At 49.9% G+C, this 17712-nt stretch overlaps 1 protein-coding gene across 1 annotated transcript; it reads right to left on the bottom strand.

The window, feature by feature from the left end:
• Nucleotides 1-1044: 1044 nt before the first annotated feature.
• Nucleotides 1045-16866, bottom strand: PCDH12 (protocadherin 12). Its single transcript, XM_036240682.1, has 4 exons — nt 12788-16866; nt 9115-9212; nt 6717-6868; nt 1045-1581 (listed from the first exon to the last, which is right to left on the bottom strand). Exons 1-4 carry the CDS (start codon nt 15665-15667, stop codon nt 1100-1102), a joined length of 3612 nt encoding a protein of 1203 aa, XP_036096575.1. The 5' UTR covers nt 15668-16866; the 3' UTR covers nt 1045-1099.
• Nucleotides 16867-17712: the final 846 nt, after the last annotated feature.

Below are 17712 nucleotides of genomic sequence, written 5' to 3'. Positions count from 1 at the left end.
ACGAATGGTGGAAAGGTGACTTCTGTACCTGAAAGGCTGCTCACTGGGAAAGAACAGAATTCTGCAGAGGCCCAGGCCTGTGTCAGGTCAGGTCCAAGTCCCTTTCACTCTGGGCTTGAAGTAGAAAGATGTGAAGGCCTGAGCAGCTTTGGAAATACTCTCTTCAGCAGTGTCTCTGGAAGGGAGCTCAGATAAGACCACTACTGGCTAACGCTCAACTATGGGGGCTTTTCCGTTCCTTTCCTTGGCCGGCATCTAGTGTCAAGGTCAAGGGCATGGGTTTTGCTGCTGGACAAACCTGGCTCCAAATCCTGGCTCTGCCTCTGTTCTCTGCTTGGTCTTGGGCAAGACCCTCAGCCTCTCCAAGACACATATCCTTGTCCGTGAAGTGGGGATGATAACACCTCCCTCTCAAGATTGCCGAGAAATTATTAATTAAATTCTGTTGTAGGCCTGGTGCCTGGCTCCTGTAAATGCTCTATAAATAGTCACGCTTTTCTTAGCCCAAATTTTCCAGCTGAGAAGCGGATTATTAGATACGGCAGCAATAGAGGCATAGGGTCAACAGTGCACATGTCCCTTTTTGTGTACCTAACACTGTGCACCAATGTGCCCCACGCCTGTCCAGGCCCTCATGACCCTCTTGACAGGGAGTAGGTGACACAGAACCATCACTCTGTTACTCCTCCCTCCTGAGAGGTGCAAACAGGACAACAAGCCACTGCTTTTCCTTTATTAGTAGGTCAGAGAGCTCTGCCTGGCACCCCAGGATCCAGCCCCCCCATCTTCCAGGGTGCAGCAAGGCTACCCTATCCCACTGTGACACTCCTTGCCATCTGTTCTGCTGGAGGACCAGCCCTCTGTGCTCTACATGTGTTTTGCCAGCAAACACTTATCTTAGCCATAAACTATCCCCATCCTCCAAAACATTCGGAGGCAGAGCTAGCTTCTAACAAGGGCTGCTTTGGTGAGCCAGCCGTTAGACCTTGGGCCCCCGCTCCCTCTGTGGGGCAGTATCAGTCACCTTAAAGTTCTCAAGCTGCCTCTGCTCAGTAAGTTCAACACTGAGTTCTGGAAACCAGAAAATGTCCGAGGATCCTCAGGGCTTGGGCTCTTTAACATCTCCCAGGGCCCCTGGTTCCTGGATCCACAGGCCCCTGCTGCTGCTGTTGCTGCCTCTGCTGCTGCTGGTCCTGCTCTCGGCCCCTTTCTTTCCTCCTGGGCCCCCCTGGACGTCCGTGCCTGAGGCCCCACTGGTGGCCAGGTCTAGACTGAGGGTCCTCCCGCAGACGGAGAGCCGCCGCAGCACCTCGGAGGCGGCCTCCATGGGCACACTGGCCCGCTGCTCCAGCAGCATCTCCAGCAGTGAGCTCATCTCCGACAGGAAGGTGCTGGCCAGCCGCGTGCCCGTGGGGCTCAGCTCCGGCCCCGACCCCTTGCCAAATGTCTGGAAGGTCCTCGGCTCCTCCAAGGCCGCAGTGTCCGGGGAGAACACATTGTCACGGTAGTTGGTGGCAAGGGGCAAAGAGAGCCTGGCCATCCAGGCTGGGTCTGGGGCACTTAGCCGGTCCAGGGCCAGGCCTGCGGGGGGAGGAGAGGACATAGTGAGGGCAGGGCCCACAGAAGGGCAGGATGGACGAGGGTGGGACATGGGCAGGGAAAGGGCACTGAACAAAGAAGGGAAGGGAAATGGCAGGGGACAGATGGGGTAGCCAGAGGGGGCCAGGAAGGAAGAGGCCCTGACAGGGAAGCTCACAGGGCAGGAAGGTGGCTGACTGAAGTTGCCTACGAGCTGAGGGGAGGAGGCAGGAGGAAGGCCTAGAACTAGAAATAGGCCTGTTTCTAAAGAATGTCTGGGTCGGTGGAGTGTTTCAGGTCTAGGTGTCTTTCATCCATTTCTTACAGCCAGGCCCACCACTGAACGGGGGCAAAGTCCCTTTTCTTAGCGAAGGCCAGAGTTTCTGGCTTAGTGCTACCTTCTCTTCGTATGCACAAGAGTGACTACTTGTTAAGTGTTGCTGTGCCAAGCGGTGTACATAATTACCTCATCGGACCTCCACACAACCTTTGAAGTCAAGAGTATTACCCCATTTTATGGATGAGAAAACTATAAAGTTCTAAGAACTTAAGTCACATATATACTGGGCAATCAAATCCAGATTTGACCCCAGGTCTGATGACCTTGAAGCCCCCTGTGACTGCACCACCGCGTCCACTCTGAAGATCTGGCCCCTCTGCCTGGATGCTCCAGGTGCCTACCTGTGGCCTCTGCCATTCCCAGGCCTGCTAAGGTGGACTCTGTCACCACTGGGCCCCATGCTCTCCAGCTACAGGAAACCCTGTCCTAGAGGCAGGCTGGAAGGGGCTGGCTCTCTAGGGGCTGTCCCAGAAAAGGGACAGGGGCAGTAAAAAACTGTGTCCTGGATCAGCAACGCCACCATCACGCTCCACCTTTCCCATCTCAAAACCTAGTCCCAGGCCTGATGGTAGAGGTCAAGCAGAGGAAAGAAATGTCCTGTGGCTAAGAAACTGTCTTAAAAAAAAAAAAAGCACATCTACTTTAACATGTATTTAATGTTTGCTTAACGTGAGCTGCTTTAGAGTCTGTGCACACTGTTGGTGGGAATGCAGATGGATGCAGCCACTGTGGAAAGCAGTATGGAGGTACCTCAAAAAATTGAACATGGAACTGCCTTATGACCCAGCAATACTCTTCTGGGAATATATCCGAAGAAACCTGAAATACTAATTCGATATGCACCCCTATGTTCATTGTGGCACTATTTACAATAGCCAAGATTTGGAATCAACCCAGGTGTCTAGCAGTAGATAAGTGGATAAAAAAGCTGTGGTATAGTTACACAAATGAATACTACTAGGCCGTAAAAAATAAGGAAATCTTACCCTTTGCTACAGCATGGGTGGACCTGGAGAGCATTATGCTAAGTGAAATAAGCCATTCGGAGAAAGATAAGTACCATATGCTCTCATTTATATGTGGAATCTAATGAACAAAATAAACTAATAAACAAAATAGAAATAGACTCATAGAGACAGAGAACAGACTGACAGCTGTCAGAGAGGAGGGGGAAAAAGGTGAAGAGATTAAGGAAAAAAAACTTGTAGAAACAGATAACAATATGATGATAACCAGAGGGAAAAGGGGGTGGAGGGAGTAGAATAAGGTAAAGGGAGGAATAAATGGTGATGGAAGGAGTCTTGACTTCGGGTGGTAAACACACAATACACTATACAGATGATGTATTATAGAATTGTACACCTAAAATCTATATAATTTTTTTTTAATCCTCCCCCAAGGATATTTTTCCATTTATCTTCAGATAGTGTCGGGGCGAGGATAGAGAGAAAAAGAAACATCGATGTGAGAGAGACACATCAATTGGTTGCCTCCCAGATGACCCTGACCAGGGCCAGGGACCGAACCAAAACCCAGGTATGTGCCCTTGACCGGAATCCAACCCAGGACTCTGGTCTGTGGGCCAACGCTCTAACTGCTGAGCCAAACCAGCCAGAGAAAAACCTATATACTTTCATTAACCAATGTTACCCCAATAAATCAATAAAAATAAAAAAGAGAAAGTCTGTACATAGAATAAAAACCTGGAAGGAGGTACATCAAAGTGTTAACTGAAATTATCCTGGGCAGAAGTGATTTATCTTCTTTTTATCTACATTTTTCTACATTAACTAAATATTGCTTGTATAATTTGGAAAAGCTATTTCAAAATACAGCTAATTGCTGTTTATAGTGATATAAATGAGTCTCAGTCTTGCCTTGTGAGCGAGGGACTGTGCAGCCTGTGAGGCAGGGTCAGGCCACTTCCCAGGTGGCCCAGCCCACGCCTGGGTCTTAGTGAACATTCACTGAACGATTGAATGAACATAAATATTAACCCTGGACATTTGGGAAATGTAAACCTCACTTCCTTGAGACTCTGGGGTAATAAGGTTGGAACTCCTTCGGCGTTACAGAATTAGGCCTTTCCTTGTACAAGGGTCAGAGAGCTTCCGAAGGAATGAAGCTTGGAATGAGAAAATCACTGGGGTGGATGAGAATGGCTGGAAAGTGATGGTGAATTCACTCTGAGGCAGGTGGGTGCTGGGCTGACCTGAGTTTGATTTTCTTGCTTTGCTGCTTTTGAGCAATGTGACCTTGGGAAAATTGCTTAACCTCTCTGAGCCTTTCTCTCTCATAAAGTAGTGAAATAGCAGTACTCATCTTGTTGGGTTGCTGTGAGCATTCAGTGAACTCATGCGACCAATAAAATATTGCCATCATTACATCCTCAGGTGGAGCTTTTATCTGATGCAGCCAAGACCCCAATGTCAGGCACACTCACCAGTAGCCTCATCAAAGTCCAGCCCTGTGAGCAGCTCAGGCTTTTTCATCCCTGCTGCCCTCTTTATCCCCTCTGTGCTTCTTGTCCTCTGTGCTGTGGGGAAGCAGGACCATGTGGGAACTGAGCCCACAGGTTCTAGCCCAGAGCTGCCCAACAGAGATAGGAGCTACACGGGTCATTTTAAATTTTCTAATTGCCACACTTAAACAAGTCAAAAGAACCCTAGTCAGTTTGGTTCAGTGGTTAGAGCATTGACCTGAGGACCAAAGAGTTGTGGGTTCGATTCCGGTCAAGGGCACGTCCGGTCAAGGGCACGTACCTCGGTTGCAGTTTGTCCCCAGCTCTGGTTGGGGTCATGTGGGAGACAACCAACCTCACATCAATGTATCTTTCCTTCTCGCTGTCTCTCTCTCCCTTTCCTTTTCCCTTCCCCTCCCTCCCTCCCGCTCTGTCTGAAAATAGTTAGAAACATATCCTTGGGTGAGGATTTAAAAACAAAAAACATAACAAAACAAAAAGTAAAAAAAAAAAGTGAAATTAATTTGTAAACTATTTTTATACTTATCATTTTTATCACATAATCAATGTTTTAAAAATTATTGAGATATAAATTATTTTTAGACTAAATGCTCAAAATCTGGAGTGTATTTTATATTCTCATCACAACTCAGTTCAGACTAGCCATTTTCACCTGTGGTTAGTGGCTAATATATTGGACCTCACAGTTCTACATGACAATACAGTCTTATAACACTTTCTATATATATGCTGTACAAAGCGATATCCATTAACCACATGTGGCTACTGAGCACTTGAAATGTAGCTGGCATGATGAAGGAACTGAATTTTTCATTTTACATGTACTTAATTTTAATTAGGTTTCATTTTAATTTTGAGCCACACCGCCGGTGTTAATAACCATTGGCTGCACAACTTTGGGAAATTTATTCAACACCCCTACCCCTCACATTTTTCCTGTGTGAAATGAGGATAATGAATAGTCCCTATCTCATAAGAGTTTCTCATGAGGGACTTAGAACAGGGACTAGCACGTAGAAAGCACTTAGTCAACATTAGCCTTATTTTTTTTTTAACCAAGGAAAAGGAAGTGCCTGCTATGCCTTCAGCGTGTTTGCAGCCAGATGGAGCACACAGGGTATGTCCAGATGAGAAACAGATTAACTACAGAAACAAAACCACAGCTTAGGGATGGTTGGACCTATGGATGTTTCTAAAGGAGGCTGAGCAGTGTCCACAGCAGAGGGGGCAGCTAGCAGATTCTTTGATTATAGTTTACGTTTTGTACCTCTTTTCAAAACTAATTGTCTCTCGCCCTGGCTGGGTGGCTCAGTTGAGTTGGTTGGAGCATCATCCCTTACGCCAATAGATTGTGCGTTTGATTCCAGGTCAGGGCATATACCTAGGTTGCAAGTTTGGTGGATGTTTCTCTCTCACATCGATGTTTCTCTCTCTCTCAAAATCAATAAAAACATATCCTCAGGTGAGGATTAAAAAAAACCAACTAGCCCTGGCCAGTTTGGCTCAGCGGTTAGAGCGTCAGCCTGTGGACTAGAGAGACCCAGGTTTGGTTCCTGCTAAGGTTGCAGTTTGTCCCTGGCCCTGGTTGGGTCATGCAGGAGGCAGCCAATCGATGTGTCCCTTTCACATCGATATTTCTCTCTCTCTCTCTTCCTCTCTCTCCCTCCCACCCTATCTGAATAAAAAATGGAAAAAATGTCCTCTGGTGAGGATAAAAAAATAAAATAAAAAACAACTAATTGTTTCTCTAGAAAAAATTATTTTTGTTTCGGTTAAAAATGTTAGCATTTAAAGAATTGATTCGGTTCTCAGGGTAAAAGGGTATTTAAACATGCCAAAGAAATCAAAGGAGTGGTCAAAGAGGTAAGGGGAAGTCTCTTGATGACAGGCAGGCCCAGGTTGACTCTCCTTCAGTTACTAATGAGCTAGTTTACTCTGGGCAGGCTGTTACCTCTCTGAGCCTCAGTTTGCTTATCTCTAAATTGGACCTCATACTCTCTACCTCTAAGGACTGTTTGGAAGTTTGAATGAGATAATGTGTATACAATGTTTCCTGTACCTAGCACACACCAAGAACTCAGTAATCATTCACTATTCTTATGATGATTTGTAAAATGAATAGTCAAAGTAGAATCTGGTCTTTAAACAAAGACCTTTTGAAGCTCCAGGAGAAGTAAAATGTTGCTGATGTTCCTCCCCAGAAACAGAATGACTTTGTTTCCCTGTAGTGGATTAGAGCAGAACTCTGAAAACTGGGCATGTGAGCAGACTGTGTGTGGGGTCAGGAGGGTTGGGGTGACCCTGGGGAGTCACTACCTTTGTGGGGGTCCAGCAGGCTTGACAGTTCTTCTTCTAGCAGCTGCTTCACAGAGAGATCCTCTTCAAGGTCCAAGGGTCCTTCTTCCTGGTCAGGTTCTACCTGGCCACCAGCCCTGGCACCTAGGCCATCTGTGTCTGGGATTGCACTCCTGCAAAGGAAACCAACCCAGCCCACAAGTGAGAACGTTCAAACATAGGTTCATTCATTCTAGCTCATGAACATCCTTCTATTATGCCAGCATTCATTCATTTCACATAGGGACCTGGATACACATAGTTCAGCCTTCTGAGTTAGACCGACCTGAGTTACTTGATCCTAGCCCTCCTTCCTGCCTACTCTGTCTGTAACACCCACCTCATGGAGCATGGTGAGGGTAAAATGAGACGTTGTATGGAAAGAGCTTACCACAGTGCCTAGCACATTGTAAGCACTCAGCAAACAGAAGTGCCTATGAATGCACTGATGTGATTACTCACTATTATCCCTCCCATTTCTTCACATTGCCTGGCACAGAGTAGGAGCTTGTAACTTAAGTTGAGCCAATGTAGTCATCCACCATCTATCCATCCATCCGTCTGTCCGTCCATCTGTCCGTCTGTCCGTCCATCCAGCCATCCAGCCATCCAGCCATCCATCCACCCATTCATCCCTCCATCAAAGTATGAGCTCCAGAGAAGGCGGGGATTTTTGTTGGTCTCATTCCCTGCTCTCACCAGTGCTCAGAACAGGGCCCTGTGCATAGTAGATATTTGATACTTTGTATACTGAGTGATTGAATGTTTCTTCCTCCCTGTTTGAGGCCAAATCCTAGACCGGAAGACCAGGTTGATAGAGAATACAGCTGAAGTGGGGCCTCTAAAAGTTATTCAGAATCTGTTACCTCCTTCTTCCCCCTCCTACTGTCTCCTCCCTCCCATAGACCCTTCTTATCACCGGGGAGGGGGGACAGTTCCTGGGACTTCCTGGCATGGGGGGATAGGCCTGGCCCCTCATCATCCCAGCAGGTGGAAAGGCTCCCTGAGGGCTTTAAGGGCTGAAGGTGTTTTCTGCCTTTTTTCTGTGCCCATTTCTGCTGCTGTGAAGGGATCAGCAGGGAGGTGGCAAGTGTGCAAATAATGACAACTCAGGTTGCTGAGCAATTACTCTGAGTCAGGCCTTACGCTTTGCAAGGTATATGCACCTTTTCATTAAACCTTTCACATCTGAAAGGGGTTCTCTTGTTACCATTCTGTTTACAAATGAGAAAACCAAGACTTGCAAAGATTATGCAGCTTGCTCAAGGTCCCCATGGATTAAGTGATAAAGTGAGAATTCAAATTTAGACTGCTATGACTCTGGCGTATTCACCCCTGCTCTACACTACCTCTCACTATCTTTGAAAAAAAAAGGCAGCTTGCCCTGGCCAGTTTTGCTCAGTGGTTAGAGCGTCGGCCTGTGGTCCAGAGAGACCCGGGTTTGGTTCCCGCTAAGGGCACGTACCTCGATTGCAGTTCGTCCCCGGCCCTGGTTGGTCATGTGGGTGGCAGCCACTCGATGTGTCCCTTTCATGTCGATGTTTCTCTCTCTCTCTCTCTCCCTCCCACTCTATCTGGATAAAAAATGGAAAAATGTCCTCAGGTAAGGATTAAAAAAAAAAAAAGGCAGCTACAAGTGGTCATGGCTAGGGCACTGAACCAGGAGTCAGATGTCCTGAGAGTTGGTCCCAGCCTTGCCACTCACTGGCTATATGACTTTGAACAAAGTCACTTTAAGAGGAAAGGACTGAGCATTGCTTGTGCACCTACTATGTGCCCTGCACTGGGCTATGGGCTTAGAATACATTTGATCATTAAATCCTTACCCCATCACTACAAGAAAGTGCGATGACCTTCATTTTAAAGATGAGAAACCAAGGCCTTGGGGATTTATCTGACTTGCTTAAGTTTACATGACTGGGTTGGATCAAACTAGTTAGAGCCTCAGTTTCTCCATCTGTAACAAGGAGTTAGATTAGATGGCCTTGAGGTCTCTTTAATTCTAGGACAGCCCAAAGGAACACACTCAAACATCCATGTCCTTAGCCAGGGGCCTTCATATTATGTTTAAGGGTCAAGGGAAAGAAAGCTGAAAGTTACGGATTGAAAATTCAAAGCCCAGCACCTCTGCAACCAGGGGACAGAAAATCAGAGCCTCGGGATGAAGTCATTTCCTTAGTGACTCTGTCCTGTAAATACTATAAATACAGTAGCTCCAGTTTCAAGTGGCCTGGGATAGGGGGATGGATGCTGTCCGTTGCACTCTCCCAGGGGAGCAGCATCTGGGATGTGCTCACCCTTCCTTACTGTCACAGAGACCGCAGGGGTGCGGGGAGGCCAGAGAGGGGCTGGAGAATCCTGTGGGGCTACGTGTGCTTACCTGCCGCTGCAGGGCTTGGCCGAGTACTTATTTCCCCGGTGGTTTGGTTTGGGCTGGAATTGGCCCTGATGCAGCAAGGACAGCAGCTGGGAGATTTGCTACAAGACAGGAAAAATCTGTTGACTCCACACAATTCTGACCCAGCACACTTCCTCGCCGGATGTTTCCCTCAATGCCGGCGCTTTCTTTTTATAGTCTTTCCTCCAGTTTCAGATGATTGTGTGATCAGATGGGGGATGATGAGTGGTGAGCAGTGGGAGAGGCAGGGACCTGTGCAGGCAGGCTCCCTGCTTTGCCTTTGTCACCTCAGGACCGGAGTGTCTGCGGGAGAGAATGGGCACCCTCTGGGCTCATCCCCTCTCCTCCCCCAAGTGACCTGCTCCCATTGGAATCTGTGGGGAGGGAGGTGAAAAAGGCATTTCCTGACCATAAATTCATTATAACTTTGATCAGGATGATCTTAAACAGTTATTTCCCCCCTTCATCAGTATTCAAGTACTCAGCCAATAAGATTTTTGTGGGCCAGATGTAAGAGCATGTTGTAGAGGATGCAAAAATGGTGTCATTTATTTTATTTATTTATTTATATACTTTTTTCTTTATTGATTTTAGGGGGAGGGAGAGAGATAGAAACATCAATGAGAGAGAATATTAGTTGGCTGCATGCCCCCCACTGGGGATTTGGCCCAAAACCTGGGCAGATGCTCTGACCAGGAATCGAACCAGCAACCTCTTGGTGCACGGGTCGACGCTCAACCAGTGAGCCACACCGGCTGGGCAAAAAATGGTGTAATTTAATCATTCATTGATTCATGCTTTCATTTATTCATTCAATAGGTATTTCTGCTTGTGCTAGGCCCTGTGCTCACTATGGGAATATGAATGAGAACAAGGCCCACTATCTGCTATGAGGGAACTCACAGTCTGTCAGGGAAGACAGGGCACAGCGGTTACTATAGGAAGTTGCATTGGGTTGAGAAAGGATGGAGGTCTGTGGGAGCAGAGGACAGCCCCTCACTCAACTTGGAGCAAAGAGGAAGTTGTGGGGTAAAACAGGGCAAGTTTATTCACTTATTTCTACAAATGTTTATTGAATTCATACTACATGCTAGGCACGCCTGCTGAGACCCCAAGGCTCCATTGGATTTTGGCAAGTGGAGAGAGGGTAAGGGTCTGGGCCAAGGGTGAAGGGCGTGCCAGACAGAAGGCACTAACCACCGAAAGGTCGGAAGAGTCGCTGGAGAATGGGGCAGAAGTTGGTCAGGATGTCCGGGCCAGACCCTGCAGGGCCTTGCGAGGGAGAAGGCAACAGACCAAGTCTTGGGAGGCTGAGTTCTAGTTCAAGGTCATTTCTAGTGTGTATACTGTCAGCGGGCTTTTAGACCTACTCAGGCCTTTCCTCATCTCTCCAGTGCAGCTAGAAATACCCACCCAGACTTTTCATGGGTTGTCAGGATTAATTAGATGGCTTGAAAGTTAAAATGCTCCACGAATGCAAGGAGTTTGGGTTATTCCTCCTAGAAACACTGCTTCTCCCTCCTGAGCCCTCCCCTCTTCCTTGAGAAGGCCCACTTCATCTCTCTGGGCAGTTCAAGATAGAAAGTGCCGATCCCAGAGGAGAGTTGGAAGGGAAGGTGGCCAGGACTGGGGTTTCAATGTGACTTGAGAGGGGCAGGGTCCCATTGCCTACCTGCAGATCCCACCTCCTAAGATACATGCCACCATTTCCCTGAGTGACAGCCTATGTTTCAGGGACACTCCCTGGGCACCATCCCCTGAGTTGAACACTGTTGTTCAAAGTCACTTCACAGTTAGAGCCCAGACTCTGGCGTCAGCTGGACTCGGGTTCCAATCCTAAACCTGACCCTGCCCCAGTTCCCACCTATGAGGCCTTGAGGAATTACTTAAGCATTCTGATCCTCAGTTTCCTCAGCAGAAAAAAAAAAGGGGAATAATAATGAGATCCAGGTCATTTAGTGGTTGTGTTTATAGGATTATATGAGTAAAAGGATATAAATCACTTACTAATAGATCTTACGATAAGCACTTATTAACTGTCTAGTTGCATATAATCTCATTTAATTCTTACAATAACCCAAGGGAAGAGATACCATTATACCCATTTTGCAGGTGTAAAACCTGAGACTCACAGGGGCTGCACAGCAACCAGTAGTAGGGCTAGAATTTGAGCTTGGATCTGACTCCATTGTGGTGCTGTACTACTGGAAAGACAGCATTAGGTGAGCTGCCTCTTACCCTCAAGTTGATCCCAAATGGGCACCCTTCTTTCCATCACCTCAGTGGGGCCAACCACAGTGCCTACTCTCTGCCGTCTCTATTTACTATTAACCAGTTTTTGTCACAAAGAGCTCATTCAGTAAGCATTGGATGGATGGATGGATGATGGATGGATGGATGGATGGATGGATGGATGGATGGATGGATGGATGATGGATGGATGGATGGACGAACAAATGAATAGCCCTGGGCAACCTTTGGGGCTACACAGAGCCTAGGGCAGGACTCCTAAGAAAGCAACTGGGCCTTCTCCAGGTGGCTTCCTGGGAAGAGGGTGGGGGAAGGAAGCTGTGTCCTTGCTCCACAGGAAGCCTCAGCTGATGGCCTGGCCAAACAGAAGTGTGCTTTGGATGAGCAGCCTGACACAGGGCAAATGATCTGGGGTGCAGAGAAGCAGATATCAGTGTGGTATCAGGCACCACCTCTGAAAACATTTCCCATTTGTGTCTAATAAATCCTATGTCTCTAGACACTTTGCCATTTATCATCCCATTTAATCCTCAAACCCCTGGGAGGTAGACACAGGGTAAGTTTGGCATAAAAATCCCCACTTTATAGATGAGGAAAATGAGGCTCAGATATTAAAAGACTTGCCCAGGGTCGCCCGGCTCCTAAGGGGTTATGCTGAAATTTAAGCCCAGATCTGCCCAACTCCCAAATTCTGAGGTTGCTTTCACTGCGCCATCCCAAACCCAGCCGGCAAGCTCTGGGGTCTCAATCAAGTGATACGCAGCCCTGAGCCTGGGGCAATGATGCCCATGCCAGCCTGCTTCACAGGGTGATTGCCTGGGTGGAGACGGAAGGAGCTTTGCAGAAGTCATCGTAATCATGCGCTGAGCGCTGTCTACGTGCTGGCCACTATTCCAGAGTGCCCTCATTTTATTTTCAAGCAAACTTAAGACATGGGTGTTATTAACATGAACATCTTCAACAGAGAAGCTAAGTAACTTCCCTGTGGTTCACAGCTAGAAAGAGGTGGAGTCAGGATTTGAACCCAGGTTGCCTTGCAACAAAGCTTATATTCTTAATCCCTACCTTTGCTGTGTGTCTACTTGTGCCAGGCTCCCTGAGCCAGTGCTGTATGAGAATTAACTGATTAAATTCTCAGGACAACTCTGCGAGGCAGGTTCTTACAGTCATTCCTATTTTACAGATAGGAAAACTAAGGCTCGGAGACAGTGAATAATTTGTCCCAGGATCACACAGCTAAATTCTGACTCTAGAGCTACGCCTTGAACCACTGCACTCAATGCATCATAAAGTGCTCAGTGAGCATAAGGAATGAATATGAGGATTGAGAGGGTAATGGTGGGGTCTGATGCTGTTGGTAGTGGTCCAGGGGTGACCAAAGTGAGAGCTGCCCCCACCGAGGTACCTGAACAGGAGGCGAATCCACAGTGAGCTCCTCTACAGGGTTCCGCTCCGCGAAGGCAGCCACTGACAGCCGGACCAGGCTTCGCAGGATCTGACGGGGGCCTGACTCTTTCTGGGGAGCCACTTTGCCATTGAGATTTCGCTGTCGCCTCAGGGTTGCAGAGGAGGCTGGTGAGCTCAATGGGGCCTCTTCGCTGCCCTGGTCTCCGGGCAGCTTCCCTGTGGGGTTGCCTACCACCTTCAGGGGCCTTGAGCGGGGCTGGCCCAGTGCAGGCTGGGGCTCGGGAAGGTTCAGGTTCTCCCGGGAAGCGTTTCTCTGCCTGGGATGGTTGAAAAGGAGGTTGACTGTGTCCTGTAGCACCTCTCTGCTCTCAGCCAGTGCTCCCTGGTTGCCTTGGTTACGCAGGGTCCTGTACAGGGTTGGTGTGAGGTGAAAGGGGGCCTGCAGGCAGGGGTCCCAGCCTGCTTCCATCGCTGCTTCTTTGCCCACATCATTGTGGGGCTGCCCCACTTCACCAGGCTCGTCCACCAGGCCCCTGAGCACAGGCACAAGGTGGATATCTGCCTTCTGAATGTGTTTCTGGGGTCTCTTGGGCTGGTTGCGGTAGGTAGATTCAGCCTCCCGACAGTTATAGGCCCTGTTGTCTTTCTTCTCCGTCCGGCAGATGGACATGATCAGAGCCAAGATTAACCCGAAGATGGCCAGCAGGACAACCAGGCAAATTACTGTCAGCACCGATGTGCTCAGGGCCCCAGGAGCACGGGCTGAGTCCCTCAAGTGGTCCACACTGGTAACGAACAAGACCCTCAGCAGGGCTTGGGTCTGCAAGGAGGGGCTGCCACGGTCTTCTACCACTATCTCCAGCTCCCACTCACTCCCAATGAGGCTGCTGGCGTTGGTGATGTTGATGAACAGCTGCCCCAGCTGAGGGCTGAGGACAAAGAGGCGGGCTTCATTCCCACTTCGAATGCTGTAGAGGACCTCTCCATTTGCCCCTGAGTCTGCATCTCTCGCTACAATGTTCACCAGAAGGAACGGCTGAGAGCTGTGGGTAGCCAGTGGTGCCATGTCAGTGCCCGCTGGACTCAAGCTATTGGGAGTCTCAATGGGCACCAGAAGGTGACCTGTGGAGGCATTTACAAGCACTGAGAGGCTGGCTTTTCCATCACTGAGTAGGGGATGAATCACCTCTGGGGCGTTATCATTGGCATCCAAGAGGCTGACCCACACAGAGATGCTGGATGAGAGCTGGGGCTGTCCCCTGTCCTCCGCGATCACATGGAACTCAAAGCTGGCCATCTGTTCATAGTCCAGTGACCTCTGAGCGATGACCTTTCCTGTGTCTGAATCAATGGCTACCAAGTGAGAAACTGGGGAGTCCTGGATGCGGTATGAGATTTGTCCATTAGTGCCCAAGTCTGCGTCATGAGCTTTGATGGTAATGAGGTGAAGAGAGGGTAGGTTGTTTTCCCTAGTGGAGACCTCATACCGGCTCTTCTCAAACACAGGTGCATTGTCGTTGACATCACTGATCTGAATGCTGAGCTGTCTCTCAGCTGATAAGGGCTGGGGTCCTTGGTCTTGGGCCAACAGAGTGAGGGTATATTTGGGCCACTGCTCTCTGTCCAGCGTGGCATTGGTTAGCAGCATATATGTGTTGCCATTGGTCCTTTTCAGCTTGAAGTGGCCCAGATCTTGGCTCAGCCAGCAGTGGACCAGACCATTGTTTCCTGAGTCCAAGTCATTCGCCATGATGAGAGCAATGAAACTCTCCTTGGGAAGGGCTTCTGACACCAGCGAGGGCTGGGAGGCCCATGTGATGTGGATGCTTGGGGCATTGTCGTTGACATCCAGAACCTTGATGAGGACTTTGCAATGGGCTGGGATGGGATTGGGACCCCGGTCCCTTGCCTGAACATCCACCTCATAGGCAGCCTTCTTCTCGTAGTCTAGGGGTTGACGCAGAATCACCTGGCCTGTTTTGGCATCAATGTTGAAGGTGTCCAGCACCTCTGGAGGCACGTGCTTACTGAAGAAGAACTCCACCTCCCCGTTGGGGCCTTGGTCAGGGTCTGTGGCGGTCAAGTTTATGAGGAGAGTACCAGGGGCAGCATCTTCTTGGATTTCTAGTGCCAGTGAGCTCTCAGCAAACACAGGGCTGTTGTCATTGGAGTCCAGGACGTTGACTTTGACCAAGCTGGTGCCTGACTTGGGGGGATTTCCACTGTCATAGGCAGTTAACACCAGATCAAAAAACGAGTGGATTTCCCGATCCAGCTCCTTCACCACCACGAGTTCCGCATGTTTGGTCTCATCCGGCCCCACGATGACGTCCAGGGCGAAGTGCTCACTAGGAGACAGGGAGTAGGAGTGCAGGGTGTTGGGGCCAGTGTCTGGATCCAGAGCTCTGTCCAGGGGGATCCGGGTGCGCAGAGAGGCACTCTCGGAGATTTCCAGCTCCTGCTCGCCTTTGGGAAACTGTGGCTGGTGATCATTGATGTCCAGTACCTGGATCTCCACATGGATCAGAGCTGAGTCCCCTGTGGCAAGCACATCAAAGGAAACCAGGCAGGGATCCTGCTGCCGGCAAAGCTGCTCTCGGTCCAGCCGACTTCCTGTGCTGAGCAAGCCGTCCCCAGAGTCCACCTGGATGGGGACCACCTGAGGCAGCTGCAAGACCTGGAAGGCTGTGCCTGCTTGCCCATGCCCCTTCTCCCAGCCCAGTTCCTGGGACAGCTTCCCTATCACCGTGCCAGGCGGCACTTCCTCTGACACTTGGTATTTCACAGTAAAAGTGGCCACCTCCTGACAATCCCCGGAAAGGAACAAGTAGCCACCTGGCCCCAAAAGCCCCAGCAAAAGTCGCAGAAGTTGCATCATGCTTACCGCCAGAATCGGCTAGACTGAGAAACCGCTGGAGTTCTTCAAAAGCTGAGAAGTCCTCCAGTGTTTCTGGGGGGGCTTGATTAGCCTCGTTCTCCTGCCCCCAGACCTGCTGGCACAGTCTCGTCCCATAATTAGATGATGGTGAAACTAGCAGGATTCCCAGGCAAGGCCATCTTCATCCGAAGAGATCCAAGAGGTCCCAGCACTGACGAAGTAAGATTGCCAGGGCAGACCCCGCACAGGAGCACCCGTTGGTTCACTTCAACCAATGATGGGCAAGAGCCGGTCCAAGAGGGACTTGACCCAGTAGAGCAGGATGTGGGGATCTGACTTCCAAACAGTTGCTAGGCTGGGGAAACAGAGAAGCAGCTTTTTCCTATGGAAACCCCACCTACAGGAAAAGGGAGGGCTGTGAGTTTCAGTGCCAAATAGAGAAAGAGAGCACGCTTCCCGTGAAGCCCGGTGGCCCGCCGCTTGCTGCCGAGGAGGATGCGGCGGGGCTCTGGAGGCAGGCTGGGTGGGCAGGTGCTGTCCATGCAACAAGGTGGCCACTGAGGGGAGCCGAGTCCCTGTGTGGCCAAGTGAGCAGAGCCTGAGCCCCTGCCTGTCACCCAGGGCCTGAGGCCCCTCCTGGGCAAAGCTATGCTCCCTGTCTCCTCCTTTCCTTGGCTCTCTTTGTATCTGGCTTTTCCCCATTATTCCTCTCTCATTCTGGTCTTTTCCCTACGCTCATCTACCTTTAATCTTCACTCTGTCCTGATCACCCATTTCTGCCGCATGGGAAGCAGCTGTGATGAAAAGAAAGGCCATCAGAGCCAAACTGCCTGCGCTCAAATCCTGACTCGGCAGTTTACCAGCTGCGTCATTTGGGGTGAGTTGCTGAGCCTCTCTGGGTTTCCACCACCTCCTTTTTAGAGTGTGAATGGGAATAAGAATAGTAGCCCTCCAGCAGGAAATTGCGAGGATGAAATGATGAATGAAGGGCCTGGGCTTGGCCCGAGTCACAGGCAATGACGTTATCAGCCGTGGGTGTCATGATCCACACAGCTCCTCCCACCTGTGGCTGTCCCTGGCTCCCACACTGGCCCTGGGGCAGTCCCTGCCCACAGGGACCCAGGAGAGTGCCCGTGGCCTTGGCTCCTGAAGCACAAGTGTCTCCCTGGCCCGGCCATGTAGCCGCCTACCCACTTTCCTTCCTGCTTCCCAGCCTGGAGGCCCATTGTTCTCTGCATCTGGTCCAGTCTGAGCCCGTCTGGGGGATCCCCCAGCCTCCTCCTCCTGTGTCTTGGAGGTTTTAGACTTTTCCCTCTCCCACACCTTCCTCTCCCTTTTCCTCCCTTCCTCCAATTCTCTCCCCACTGCTGTTTATGGCAGAGTCCCCCGAATGAGAATCCCCCGCTGCCCCCGCAATACTCCTGGACATTTTAAGGCATGCCCCCCCACCCCTTTTCCTTCCTTGCAGAGGTGAGGCCCAGAAGGAGGTGAGTGGCAGTTAGCTTGGGTGGCCTTTGAGGTGGCTTACTGCTTCTCAGTCTGCTGTCCCCAGCCTTCCCCCAGGCTTACACCCTACCTTGAAGCTGAGTCCAGAGTTTTATAAAGCATTTGCAGTAGGGGGCATTAAGGGCCAGCTTCCCCTAGATGAATGTTTACAGCTGAGTCCTTGAGACCAGAGGTGCCCCGTTGGGACACATGTGACTCCGGGCCTGGAGGCCTGCGGTCATTAGGACAAGGGTGGCTAAGGGACCTCCCTAGGCTAAACCCCACATCTACAATCTTCCTTCCCTTCTGCTGTTTCTTTCCCACACCCTCTCCTTTCACCCCAGATCCACCTCTGGAGGTTTCCCAACCATCTTACTGAAGCCCATGAGCCACAGCAAGGGGCCAGTTCCTATGGCATGGCTCTGGAGACATACAGGACACTCCCTAGCTTGGGGACATTGCACAAGTCACTTAACCTCTCTGGGCTTCAGTTTCCTTCTCTGTAGAGTGGCTGTGACCCACCTCATGAGTCTGTGGTAAGGATTCAGTGAGATGATGCG

The sequence above is a fragment of the Molossus molossus genome, unplaced genomic scaffold (assembly GCF_014108415.1).
Source record: "Molossus molossus isolate mMolMol1 unplaced genomic scaffold, mMolMol1.p scaffold_m16_p_4, whole genome shotgun sequence".
NCBI classification, from domain to species: domain Eukaryota; kingdom Metazoa; phylum Chordata; class Mammalia; order Chiroptera; family Molossidae; genus Molossus; species Molossus molossus.
The sequence above is the reverse complement of the archived record's forward strand: the minus strand, read 5'-3'. Positions and strand labels throughout refer to the sequence as shown.

Excerpts from the sequence above, each read along its gene's own strand:
- PCDH12 (XM_036240682.1), bottom strand. The coding sequence starts at position 15,667 with ATGATGCAACTTCTGCGACTTTTGCTGGGGCTTTTGGGGCCAGGTGGC. Across the intron at positions 9,213-12,787 it reads TGGATTCGCCTCCTGTTCAG|CAAATCTCCCAGCTGCTGTC; the intron begins GTACCTCGGTGG and ends CCTGTCTTGTAG. Across the intron at positions 1,582-6,716 it reads CCTGCTGGACCCCCACAAAG|GCCTGGCCCTGGACCGGCTA; the intron begins GTAGTGACTCCC and ends CTCCCCCCGCAG.